Below are 12,431 nucleotides of genomic sequence, written 5' to 3' on the forward strand. Positions count from 1 at the left end.
ACAGCTAATACGGTTTGATATGATCTGTTCTTGTTAAATCTATCTGATTTTGTTTGACAGGAGAGTTGGCCTGTTCCTTAAACAAAAAGGAAAAAAAAAAGCACTGGTAGGGTATGATTTCAGCAAGGTTTTTTTAATATGAATTCCCCACGAAGTTCTTTTCTGTCAGCTGAAAATATACATTTTTGTAACATTGTGAGATGCACAGGTGGCCGAAAACCTGCGATTTAGAGCAATTATCGGTGGCTTACCGTCAAACCTGAAGGGCTTTTAAGGCAGTGCTCTTAGCCAGTGGTAGTGAGTTTACCGGTGATGGCAGTGGGGAGGCGCTGCAGTCTGTCTGGAGAGCAGAACTGAAAATTAAGAAGATCTGGGAAAGTTGGAAAGATGGCCTAAAATCATTAAAACAGAAATCTGTGAGTCAATTATGTGTAGCAGAGTGCTATACGTAAAGGGGGAAAAAATTGCATGTAGGAACGCTTGAAAATTACAGATTTAAAGATTGCAAAAAAGAGTCAGAGTAGTCGTGAAGCGCAACTGTGTGAAGCTGCTGTATTTCTTTGGGCTCCGTGGTTTGTTTACACCTTTCAAAAATGCAGCTAAAATTCAATGCAGCGTTCAGGCCTGGAAACTTGCAACCTAGAAGAATAATTATTGCTACAGTTAAGAGGAGTATTGTGTTAAGTACATCTTGGAATGAGGTTTACTGATTTTTTTAATTGTTTTTTTTGTTGTTGTTTTAGCATGATCTGTGAAGAAAGGTTGAAGGAACTGGATTTATTCAATGTAAATGTGAGAAAGTAAGAGGCGATTGTCTCCCAACCCAGGGAAATCTATTACAAGCAAGGTTGTGCTTTATTATAGTTCTTGTCTGCTGGGACTGGAGAAGAACAAAAAAAAATCACCTTTTTTAGTAAAATTTTTAAAGGTGAACATTAGGAAAAACGTAGATAACCACATTTGCGACATGCTCAAATATGCTGCTAAGGAAAGTTTCAGAAACTTTTTGAGAACAGTTTTTGATGCGCTTTTGCCAGGGATTGTTTTAAGCACATTTAATCCTATCCCTGGGAGTGTGGTTGGAGCAGATGAAGTTAGGGCATACCTTCCGCTCTGCGGTCCTAGAATTAAAACCTCACAAATGCGTTTCTTAAGCGGACTAGCACAGTAAATGAAATCTTTAGTAAAGACATCAGCTACCCAGAACTTAATGTTGCAATAGCAAGCAAATTTATCGAGGCGTATGGATTTACCATACCAGAACAGCTGCTCTTCTCATTGTTTCTTACTTCCTGTGCTCAGGCATCAGAATTGGCAAAAGCATTTTATTTTTACCTTTGTTACGCAGGACTTGCCCTGTAATTAAAAGGAGCTCATGCATTTTCTGGATGAAATTTCTTATTGCAGAAGCTCCCACACCCGTGAATCCTGGTGTTCATGATAGGCCGATTCTGGTGCTAGCGTGTTAGGTGCTAGTGCAGTGTTCCTGCGTGTGTCCTGATCTGTCTTTGGGTATGTTTTAGGACAGCATAAGCGTTGGTACCAAATAACTGTCTGTGGGTGAATGGAGGTTGTCTGAGAAGGGACTGCGGTCCAAGAACCTACCTAATTATGCCATCCTGCATCTTTTCCATGGGTCCCTTGTGTAGGGACTTGACTAATGATGTTAAGCTGTATATAAGTTTTTTTTATTACTATTTTTATTTTACTATTTCTATTACTAATTTGCTTGTTATTAAAATGAATTGCAAAATTTTTGCCATGAGAGAAAGAAGTAGAGTGTTTAAAAGAAAATAAACAGAGTTTGTGCAGAGAACGTGGAAGAGAATTAATGCTCATGATTCATTTGAGAAGCTCTGCTTTAGAATTGTCTTCTCCTTCCCACATGTGACTCATTCAGTTGGTATTACGTCTGTCTCCAAAATCTTGACTAGCTTTGCTGTGTAGAAATAAAAGTTGTGATACTACCATCTTTTTTTTTTTTTCCTTGCAGAATTTGGTGTTCATTTAGCAGAACTGACTGTAGATCCCCAGGGAGCTCTGGCCATCCGTCAGGTGAGTTTTGCTGAAGCCCTAGAAAGAAGTTACCTAACAATGTAATTGGTTTGTACAATATTCTCTCACGCTTGCAGGTGAGATTTTGAAGGTAGTTTCCCATTATTGCTTCTCCCTTTTCTTTTATATTGCTCTGGGATTGTCACTTTGCACTTGGGACAGTGCTGTACACGCTGGACACGTAGGAGCTTTATTAGGTGGATGATGGGCATCAGCAAGCAGAGATGTGGTTTGTCTTTGCAACAGCTTTTTTTTCTGAAATTCTTTTTCCTTTTGAAAAGGAAGGTTTAAGTTCTATATTTCTTTAGTTACATGCAAATTTTGGCCTTTAGCATGTGCCCTCTTTGACGTTTAGGAGAATAAAGCTGCCTTTTTGTGTCAGTGCTGTGTGAGCCATCGTCACTCAGCGAGTGGCTATCAGTTCATCTTTTTCCTGCAGTAGTGTTTTGTCCATTTCACAAACACTTTTGCATTTTTTTGGCAAGCCCAGTCGCCCCTCTGAAAGCAGCATGGTCCGGTGGGAGGCCGAGCAAACAGGTCGGGGTGACGCTTGCCGTGATTGCAAGATATGTTATTGATTCATGACCTCTCTTCTAATACAGCTAGCGTCTGTCATTTTGAAACAGTATGTGGAAACTCATTGGTGTTCTCAGTCGGAAAAGTTTAGACCTCCAGAGACGACAGAAAGGGTAAGACTTGGTTTCGTGTTGCTTTGTCTACTTTGAGACATTTTATCCAAAGAATATGAATTCTGTGGTTGGTTTAAAAAGTGTCAGTATCTTCTTCATCAATCTTGTGTGTTATGAGAGATTAACAGCTTCAGTTAAGGTTTTCTGACGTTTTCCATTATAGAAGTCTGTTTTCAGTTGCTTAAAACAACGCTAGACTTGAGAAGCTTGGGCTGATTTCTGTAAGAAAAGTTCAGCCATAATGTTTCTGCTGTTATAAGAACAAGAGCAAGGAAAGCTGCTTTGCAGGTTTTCAAAATACAATTCTGGCAGTCATCTTTTGTTAAATCTGGTGTTTTTCAGCTTGGGACTTGAAGGCTAATTTGCCCCATGACAAATTTCAAGTTAAAGATCTATTGGGTTTCGTTAAAAATAGCCACTAAAAATTTGATCCTTTCAATAGAAGTATTTTTTAACAGAAATAGTAGCCAAAGAGTCCAGCTCTTTACTGCTTTGACTGTTGACCAGACCATCTTTTACTTGCCTAAAATAGATCTTGTGAATTAAGTCCCAGATATGCTGAGTTTTTTCTCCTGTCCCTTCAGCGTTGGGTGACTAGTTCTCATTTACTAAAATCTTCCAGAGTAAGCAAACATAGCCCCTGACACTAGAACTGGGATTTATCCCAGCTAAGTCTGGATGTCTTCCATGTAGATATTTACATCCTATCTAATTGCAGCTGTGACCTTGAAAAGGCAGTTTACTCTATGCTTGGCTGAATGTTTTGTATGAGAAGAGTAATACATTACAATAACTGTGCAGTTTTCCGGAATAAATTAAGAGGTGTTCAGATGTACAAGTTTTTGAGGTTTCGTGGATGTTCTTTTTGAAAAACTAACGTAGAATCTGTATCAGGATATGGTCATGTGTATGCAAACAATTTTTGATGGTAAAATGTCATATCATTGAGGATCTTTTTTTGATAAATAATGTTGTTCTCTACAGGCAAAAATTGCTATTAGGGAACTTCTACCCAATGGGCTGAGAGAATCCATTAGCAAAGTGCGCTCGAGCGTTGCCTATGCAGTTTCAGCAATAGCCCATTGGGACTGGCCTGAAGCCTGGCCTGAACTCTTCAATCTCTTGATGGAGATGCTGGTTAGTGGGGATGTGAATGCAGTGCATGGAGCCATGAGAGTGCTTACAGGTATGTGTACGTGAGAGCTTCGGCAAGGCTGATATAGGAGACCCTTTAGGCTTTTTATTACTCTGGAGTTGTCATTTTCACTGCAAAATGACGAAATTGGAACGTGCTGCTTCGGGTTGGGTTTCATGTCTTTCGGTCACTGCTAAATTCCATTGCTTAGTAGATGTCTTGAAAGCTGAGGAACAAGCACCGGTCAAATTCTATGCTATGGATCATAGCTTAGAAGGGACTTTCATTATAACACCTTATTTTCTGGGTGATTGCAGTTCTTCATGTTTTTCTGCTGGTCTTCAAGGGTTGCCATGGGTAGGCCGTACTGCAATGGTCTTGTCAAGTATGAAGCCACATGTTTTCAATGTGTTTAGGGTTATTCAAAGATCGGAGTCTCTGTGTTGTTATTGCCTATGGATTTATTATCTTTATACTAACTTCCTGTATTTTCCCGTTCTCTAGAGTTTACTCGGGAAGTGACAGACACACAGATGCCACTTGTTGCTCCTGTTATTCTTCCAGAGATGTACAAAATTTTTACAATGGCAGAGGTATGGTCTTCGCTATGAGGTTGGTATTAGATGGAATTAGGGAGAATCTTTCTTGGCAAGGGAGAGCTGGGCAAGGACTCCTGCAGGGGACCTTGACTTAACTTCTCCTGGGAAGTTCTAGCTAGGTGGGGCTGCTGCTAACGAGCTCTCTGGGCTGCCCTGGTCAGAGGGAGTTGGGGCTTTTGTTTCAGGTGGCTCCTGATTGGGTGGGTCAAGCACCCTTGTGAGTCACTGCTAGGCAGAGGCCTATATAAGAGCGCAGCCCCCAGAGCGCAGCCCCCAGAGCGCAGCGAACAGACGCAGCAGTTTGCGCAGCAGTTTGCGCAGCAGTTTGCGCAGCAGGGCGCCAGAAGGCAAAGAAGGCATCTCTCCATTTTGCACATTTTGCACAGTGGTGTGTCCTTCCCCGGGGCATGGTCATGACACGCCGCAGAGCACGTTCCCCAGTGGCTGCGGGAGGTGCTGCATCGGCTGTGTCTGAGGCCTCAACCCAGACAGACCCTCAGACAGCAGATGCAGCTCTGCAGGGGTCAGGCTGCAGGGAGTGCCTGGGGCCTCTCCGTGAGGCCTGGGCTGACAGACAGCTCTCCTGTGTGAGGTGTGCTGTGGTTGACCAGTTGCGTCACCAGATAAAGGAGTTACAGGAGGAGGTTAATAGGCTGCGTAGCATCCGAGAGGATGAGCGGGAGATTGACAGGGCGTTCTCGGAGACTGTTCAGCTCCGGGAGTCCTCTGCCCCCACTGCAGCGGAGGTGTCAGAGGGCTCTGTACCGTGTGTAAAGGTGCATCATAACGCTGTTGAAGAGGGCTGGAAGCTGGTGACCTCTCGTAGAAGGAGAAAGGCTCTTGCTCCTCCTCAAGACTTAGCCTTGAAGAACAAGTTTAGCGCCCTCCAAGCTGAGGAGGAGCTGGGCATGGCTCCAAGAGAGGCAACTGGCCTGCCAGACCCTGTGCCGTGCAGGAACCCCCGGAAGAAGCAGCGAGTGATTGTTGTGGGTGACTCCCTGCTGCACGGGACAGAGGCACCTATCTGCCGACCTGACCTCTTGTCTGGAGAGGTTTGCTGCCTGCCAGGGGCTCGAATAAGAGATGTCGTGGAAAGACTGCCAAGGCTTGTCCATGCATCGGACTACTACCCTCTGCTGATCTTCCATGTGGGTGCTAATGACACGAAAGGCAAACTGGAAACCATCAAACGGGACTTCAGAGCTCTGGGAATGGTGGTCAAGGGTCTGGCAGCCCAGGTCGTTTTCTCCTCAATCCTGCCTGTGAGGGGAAAGGACGGGAGGAGGAGTAGACGAGTTTTCCAAGTTAACAGCTGGCTGCGCCGCTGGTGTTGGCAACAGGGCTTTGTTTTCTATGACCATGGGACCCTGTTTGAAGATCAACAGCTGATGGGGAGCGATGGGATCTACCTTACCAAGCGGGGCACGTGTGTCTTTGCCAACAGATTGGCCAGCCTGGTACGGAGGGCTTTAAACTAGGCAAGATGGGGGAAGGGGAGTGGTATAGTGGCAGGGGAGTCAGTAAAACACCGCTCAAGTCAGGATGCCTCCAGCGGGTGCATACAACCAGGGGAGACAGCCTGGGACATGGCTATGGAGGATCCTCTTGCACCTCTTCTGGGAAGCCTGCATGCTTGACTGGCTCTCTGAAATGCCTGTATACCAATGCACGCAGCATGGGGAACAAGCAGGAAGAGTTAGAGATCTGTGTGCGGTCGCAGGGCCATGATCTCGTTGCAGTGACAGAGACATGGTGGGATAGTTCACATGACTAGAATGCTGTCATGGATGGCTATGTGCTTCTTAGGAAAGACAGGCCAGGAAGGCGAGGTGGTGGAGTTGCTCTTTATGTGAAGGAGCAACTAGAATGTATGGAGCTCTGCCTCGGGGTGGATGAAGAGCAAGTTGAGAGCCTATGGGTAAGGATTAAAGGGCAGGGTAACATGGGTGACACTGTTGTGGGGGTTTACTACAGGCCACCTGACCAGGAGGAAGTCATCGATGAGGCCTTCTACAGACAGCTGGAAGAAGCCTCACGATCACAGGCCCTGGTTCTCATGGGGGACTTCAACCACCCTGACATCTGTTGGGAAGACAGCACAGCTAGGCACAAACAGTCGAGGAGGTTCCTGCAGAGGACTGATGATAATTTCTTGACCCAGGTGGTGGAGACGCCAACGAGGAGAGGTGCAATGCTAGACCTTGTACTAACGAAAAAGAAGGTCTAGTTGGAGAGGTGAAGGTTGGGGGCAGCCTTGGCTGCAGTGACCATGAGATGGTGGAGTTGAGGATCCTACGAGGAGGGAGCAGGGCAACGAGTAGGACGGCAAAGCTGGACTTGAGGAGAGCTAACTTTGGCCTCTTCAGGGACCTACTTGGAGAACTCTCATGGGGTAGGGCCCCAGAAGGAAGGGAGGTCGAGGAGAGCTGGTTAATATTCCAGCATCACTTCCTCCAGGCTCAAGAGCAGTGCATCCCTCTGAGGAAGAACTCCAGCAAAGCGGGCAGGAGACCTGCATGGATGAGCAAGGAACTCCTGGCCAAACTCCAACAGAAGAAGGAAGTCCACAGAATGTGGAAAAGGGGACAGGCCACTTGGGAGGAATACAGGGACGTTGTCAGAGCGTGCAGGGATGCGGCAAGGAAGGCTAAGGCCCAGTTGGAATTAAATCTGGCAAGAGACGTCAAGGATAACAAGAAGGGGTTCTTCCAATACATCAATAGCAAAAGGAAGACTAGGGAAAACGTGGGCCCGCTGCTGAATGGGGCAGGTGCCCTAGTGACAAAGGATATAGAGAAGGCAGAGTTGCTGAATGCCTTCTTTGCTTCAGTCTTTACTGCTAAGGCCAGTCCTGAGGAATCCCAGACTCTGGAGATAAGGCAGAAGGTCTGGAGAAGGGAAGACTTTCCCTTGGTGGAGGAGGACTGGGTTAGAGATCATTTAGGCAAACTTGACATCCACAAATCCATGGTCCCTGATGGGATGCACCCACGAGTGCTGAGGGAGCTGGCGGATGTTATTGCTAGGCCACTCTCCATCACCTTGGAAAGGGCCTGGAGATCAGGGGAGGTGCCTGAGGCCTGGAAGAAAGCCAATGTCACGCCAGTCTTCCAAAAGGGTGAGAAGGAGGAGCCAGGAAACGACAGGCCTGTCAGCCTCCCCTCCATCCCTGGAAAGGTGATGCAACAGCTCATCCTGGAGGTCCTCACTAAGCATGTGGAAGACAAGAAGGTGATCAGGAGTAGTCAGCATGGATTCACCAAAGGGAAATCATGCTTGACCAATCAGATAGCCTTCTATGACGGAATGACTGGCTGGGTAGATGAGGGCAGAGCAGTGGATGTTGTCTCCCTGGACTTCAGCAAGGCTTTGGACACTGTCTCCCATCACATCCTCCTAGGTAAGCCCAGGAAGTGTGGGCTAGATGAGTGGCCAGTGAGGTGGCTTGAGAACTGGCTGGATGGCCGAGCTCAGAGGGTTGTGGTGAATGGCGCAGAGTCAAGTTGGAGGCCTGTGGCTAGCAGTGTCCCCCAGGGGTCAGTCCTGGGCCCAGTCTTGTTCAATGTATTCCTCAATGACCTGGAGGAAGGGACAGAGTGCACCCTCAGCAAGTTTGCTGATGATACTAAACTGGGGGGAGAGGCTAACACACCAGAAGACTGCTGCCTTTCAGAGGGACCTGGACAGGCTGGAGAGGTGGGCGGAGAGGAACCTCCTGAAGTTCAACAAAGGCAAGTGCAGGGTCCTGCACCTAGGCAGGAATAACCCCATGCACCAGGACAGGCTGGGGGCTGACCTCCTGGAAAGTAGCTCTGCCGAGAAGGACCTGGGAGTGCTGGGGGACAACAAGTTAAACATGAGGCAGCAATGTGCCCTTGTGGCCAAGAAGGCCAATGGGATCCTGGGGTGCATTAGGCAGAGTGTTGCCAGCAGGTGGAGGGAGGTGATCCTGCCCCTCTACTCAGCCCTGGAGAGGCCTCACCTGGAGTACTGTGTCCAGTTCTGGGCTCCCCAGTCCAAGAGAGACATGGCACTCCTGGAGAGAGTCCAGCGGAGGGCTACCAAGATGATTAGAGGGCTGGAGCACTTCTCCTAGGAAGAAAGGCTGCAAGAGCTGGGCCTGTTCAGCCTGGAGAAGAGAAGATTGAGAGGGGATCTCATCAACGTGTACAAGTATCTGAAGGGGGAGTGTCAAGAGGATGAGGCTCTTCTCCGTGGTGCTCAGTGACAGGACAAGAGGCAATGGGCAGAAACTGAACCACAGGAAGTTCCATCTGAACCTGAGAAAAAACTTCTTGACTGTGAGGGTGACAGAGCATTGGAACAGGTTGCCCAGAGAGGTGGTGGAGTCTCCTTCGCTGGAGATATTCAAAACCCGCCTGGATGTGATCCTGGGCAATATGCTCTAGAGGACCCTGCTTGAGCAGGGAGGTTGGACGAGATGATCTCCAGAGGTCCCTTCCAACCTAAACGATTCTGTGATTCTGTGAAGAGAAACTCTGACTTAAAGGTTAAGCTATATTGTAGTAAGAGTTAGACTCATAATTTTTTTGATGATGTGATGATTGACAACAGCTAGTGATCCAACAGAAATGTTGAGGCCAAAAAATAGAACAAAAGGGAATTAAAATAAAGTATTTTGTGTTCCTGATGTATTTATAAACTTTTTTCTAGGTGTATGGTATACGCACAAGGTCACGTGCAGTGGAGATATTTACCACCTGTGCCCATATGATCTGTAACATGGAGGAATTGGAAAAGGCAAGAGTTTACCTTACCCTACAACATGCATTGAATCCAAAATGAATGGGGTTCTATGAAAATGAAACGTGTTGGAGAAGTTTTGTACTCTATAAACCATAATTCTGGGTTAGATAGTATAATTTAATACATGTAAAGGAGGGAGTTAGCCCTTTTACGTGCATGTCTTGATCCTATGACTTTCTCTCAACAACTAAGTTTAAATTGCAGGCAAATAACAGAGGTGCCTTTAACCCCTCAGATCAAGGTGTGTCAATGTGGGGAAGAAACACTGTATCATCCCTTTGGGAATCTGTGTCATGGCTTCTGGTTGTGAAGTGTATGTCCTAATTAATTTCTGGACCTTGGCAGTCTGGGTTGTGATGGACAGGTTTCTGGCCCTTGCACTAGCCGTTGGTTACAAGCTCCTGGTAGTTAACTGATTGCTTTAGCATACATATCAGCAATGGTGTTCTTGAAGAGGCAATGGGGGGAAAAAATAGAGGAATAGGCAATGAAGAAAAAACACTAAGGATTTAAGTAGCCATATTTTTTGTGTGTGTGTGTATATATATACACACACTTTTACATATATTTATATACATGTATATGCATGCACATGTACATATACACACATGTACATGCACACATATATATGTCTCCTGTCTAGCTCTGAAGAGGTCCAGATCTTTTATATGGCCTCTGACAGGTGGATTTCTCAACACTCCTCAGACACCAAATAGCTCTCTCCACCTTTAAGGGGGTGGGAATGGACAACTTTCTTAATTTAGTGGTCTGTTAAATCTGTGCTGAGTGGCTATATCTGCTGTTTTCTTCCTGTTTACCTATTAATTCAGTGCAATCTTCTAGGAAGTTCTAATAGTTACATAGTATTTCTATTGCACTGACATGCAGCATGTTCACTGACATGATATTTCTACTGCAAGTCATGTATGCAATAATATAATGAAAATTGGACCAGTTTTCAAAAGATAGCATGTGGTAGTTCTCCAATGTCTTATTCTGGAGGCCAGATGGAAGTGTCTTTTAGATTGTATACAAAACTATTTCTGGCTTTTCCTATCTCAAATTTCAATAAATCTTTATACAAAGAGTTAAGGTGATATTTCATAGTTGGATTAAGCATATAACTTAACTGTCTTATGTATGGAGTTATGATGAACATTCTCAGTAAAGTTATTTTTGTCCAGTGTTACTTACTCTGCCAAGCACTGCTTATGAAGTGCTTTAACATCTGGAAGAATACTTAAAAACATTTCCTAGGAATAATCGTCACAGTAATTCTCAGACTAGCTGCTAATACTCAAGCTCACAAAGAGCTTGTTTGCTTTTGAGGAGGGTGGCTCGGAGGGAGACGATTGCCATCCTCAGAGTTCAGCTTTAATTGCTTGTTTGTGAGCTAGTCACCTCAGGTTTCCTTTATGGTCTGTGGGAGTCTGGTCAACAGAGTGCAGGGCATGGTTCATCTAACCAAATGGAAGTATCTTCTTTAGTCAGAAGTGGCGTACACCTGAGACTCTCCTGACCAGGTTGTCTGGATCTCTAGGTAGAGTGAGGTCCAAAACTAGTATTTTGTGTGATTTTTGCAACATTCTGTAGCTTTCATGATCCTCTGTTTTGTTTTGTAGCAGAAAAGTGCAATTTCCTTTGCTTCTAGTGCTTTACTTGTCAGATATGTGAGTTTATCCATTCCTGTATCTAGAATTCACCTGTGTTTGCATTTATTATAACCAGGGTGCAGCCAAAGTCCTGATTTTTCCTGTGGTGCAGCAGTTCACAGAGGCCTTTGTTCAGGCACTACAAATGCCTGATGGGCCTACGTCAGACAGTGGATTTAAGATGGAGGTCCTAAAGGTAAGTCAATTAAGACTCATTCAATAAAGAAATGATTAAATACCAATATGCTGTCAGTTGGAACATCTATGCTGGAAAACAGCGAAAGTTGAGTGCATGTCACCTCTGCTGATACTGCTTGTGTTAGAAGTTGCAAAGCAACTGGTTGCCTACCAGTACCATACAATGTTGAAATAAATCATTCCGAATTGAAGATATCTGTGATGAGATCCATAGGGATGTCTTTGTCCTTTGCTGATCTAAGACGTTTTAGATGCAACTTTTCTGGACACAGTGCTCTGTAAGTTAAATATCCGTTTTTTTTTTAAAGATGATGCAGAATTCTGCAGTGAAGTTTTAAAAGCTTCTTTTGTCTAGGTGCTTTTCCAGAACTTGCTTGCTCGTTATTACTTAATTATCTCTGCCGAGTAGAGATCAAAGATCTTTGTGTTCTCCCACTTTCCTTATAAAGGAAAGAAGATTGGATTGCAGAGCGTTACCCCTGCATCAGTTCATGTAGCCAAATGACTGTGGCCAAGAGTGCTGGTGTAGGTAAGGTGCTCTCTTCAACAGCTGGGACAGTACTGGAGTTCTAGGGTGGGTTGTCTGCAGCATAGGAAAAGAAAATGAGAAGAGCTCAAAAACATGAGTTGCTGAATGAAATCCTTTCCTCAGCACGTATGCAAGTAAATGAGAGATCTGGAAGACTTGGGTCGGAGTGTAGGGTTTTATGAAGACGGGCAGCTGATGCCCATTCAGCCACGCTTCCTGAGGAAAATGATAAGGAAGTTTTTTTGAAGACAAGCATCAGAAGCTTTTCACAATGACTAGCTGGCATCATGATGCACATACGTGCTGGGAGGTGCAGAAGAATACTATCACACTATATAAGCTGGCAGCTACTATGTTGTGGAACTTGCTTCCATAGCCCTGTTAAGAGGGCAGTACCCTGCTTACGGCATCCTATTGCTTCTCCTCCTGTTGCCTCTTCTCAAGAAGAGATTGCAGGTATTGTCAACTGGAAGCAGTGGGAGCACATTTTTCACTGCATGGAGTGAAATGGAAGAGAGTTTGGGATAGGATGTTGGGAGGTTTTGTTGAGAGAAACTGCCTTGCAGTATTGTTTTCTCTGTTTCCCTTCAGTGTGAGACGAACACCATTTTATGGTGTTGTCCTGTTCACTGGCCGTGCACTGGGGTACCTATGACAGACAGTAGTAACCTGGAAAGCTAACATAAAGGGATTCGGGGATGCTCTGCATGGTGACCTCGATTTGAATAGGCTCCAGCTCAAGTATAACTGAATCTCTGATTCAAGGTGTCTGTGTTTTGGTGCTTAGGAAGCAGAGAACTCATTTTC

At 45.2% G+C, this 12,431-nt stretch overlaps 1 protein-coding gene across 2 annotated transcripts in view; it reads left to right on the forward strand.

Moving 5' to 3' along the window:
• IPO9 (importin 9) overlaps nt 1-12,431 on the forward strand; it is a 46,227-nt gene that overhangs the window by 7,552 nt on the left and 26,244 nt on the right. For both annotated transcript variants that reach the window (XM_068918544.1, XM_068918545.1), the window contains exons 2-7: nt 1,994-2,055; nt 2,658-2,744; nt 3,729-3,930; nt 4,384-4,472; nt 9,153-9,239; nt 10,974-11,093. In XM_068918544.1, coding sequence (XP_068774645.1) covers nt 1,994-2,055; nt 2,658-2,744; nt 3,729-3,930; nt 4,384-4,472; nt 9,153-9,239; nt 10,974-11,093 — 647 coding nt within the window. The remainder of the gene's footprint in view (nt 1-1,993; nt 2,056-2,657; nt 2,745-3,728; nt 3,931-4,383; nt 4,473-9,152; nt 9,240-10,973; nt 11,094-12,431) is intronic.

Source organism: Struthio camelus, chromosome 24 (assembly GCF_040807025.1).
Source record: "Struthio camelus isolate bStrCam1 chromosome 24, bStrCam1.hap1, whole genome shotgun sequence".
NCBI classification, from domain to species: Eukaryota; Metazoa; Chordata; class Aves; order Struthioniformes; family Struthionidae; genus Struthio; species Struthio camelus.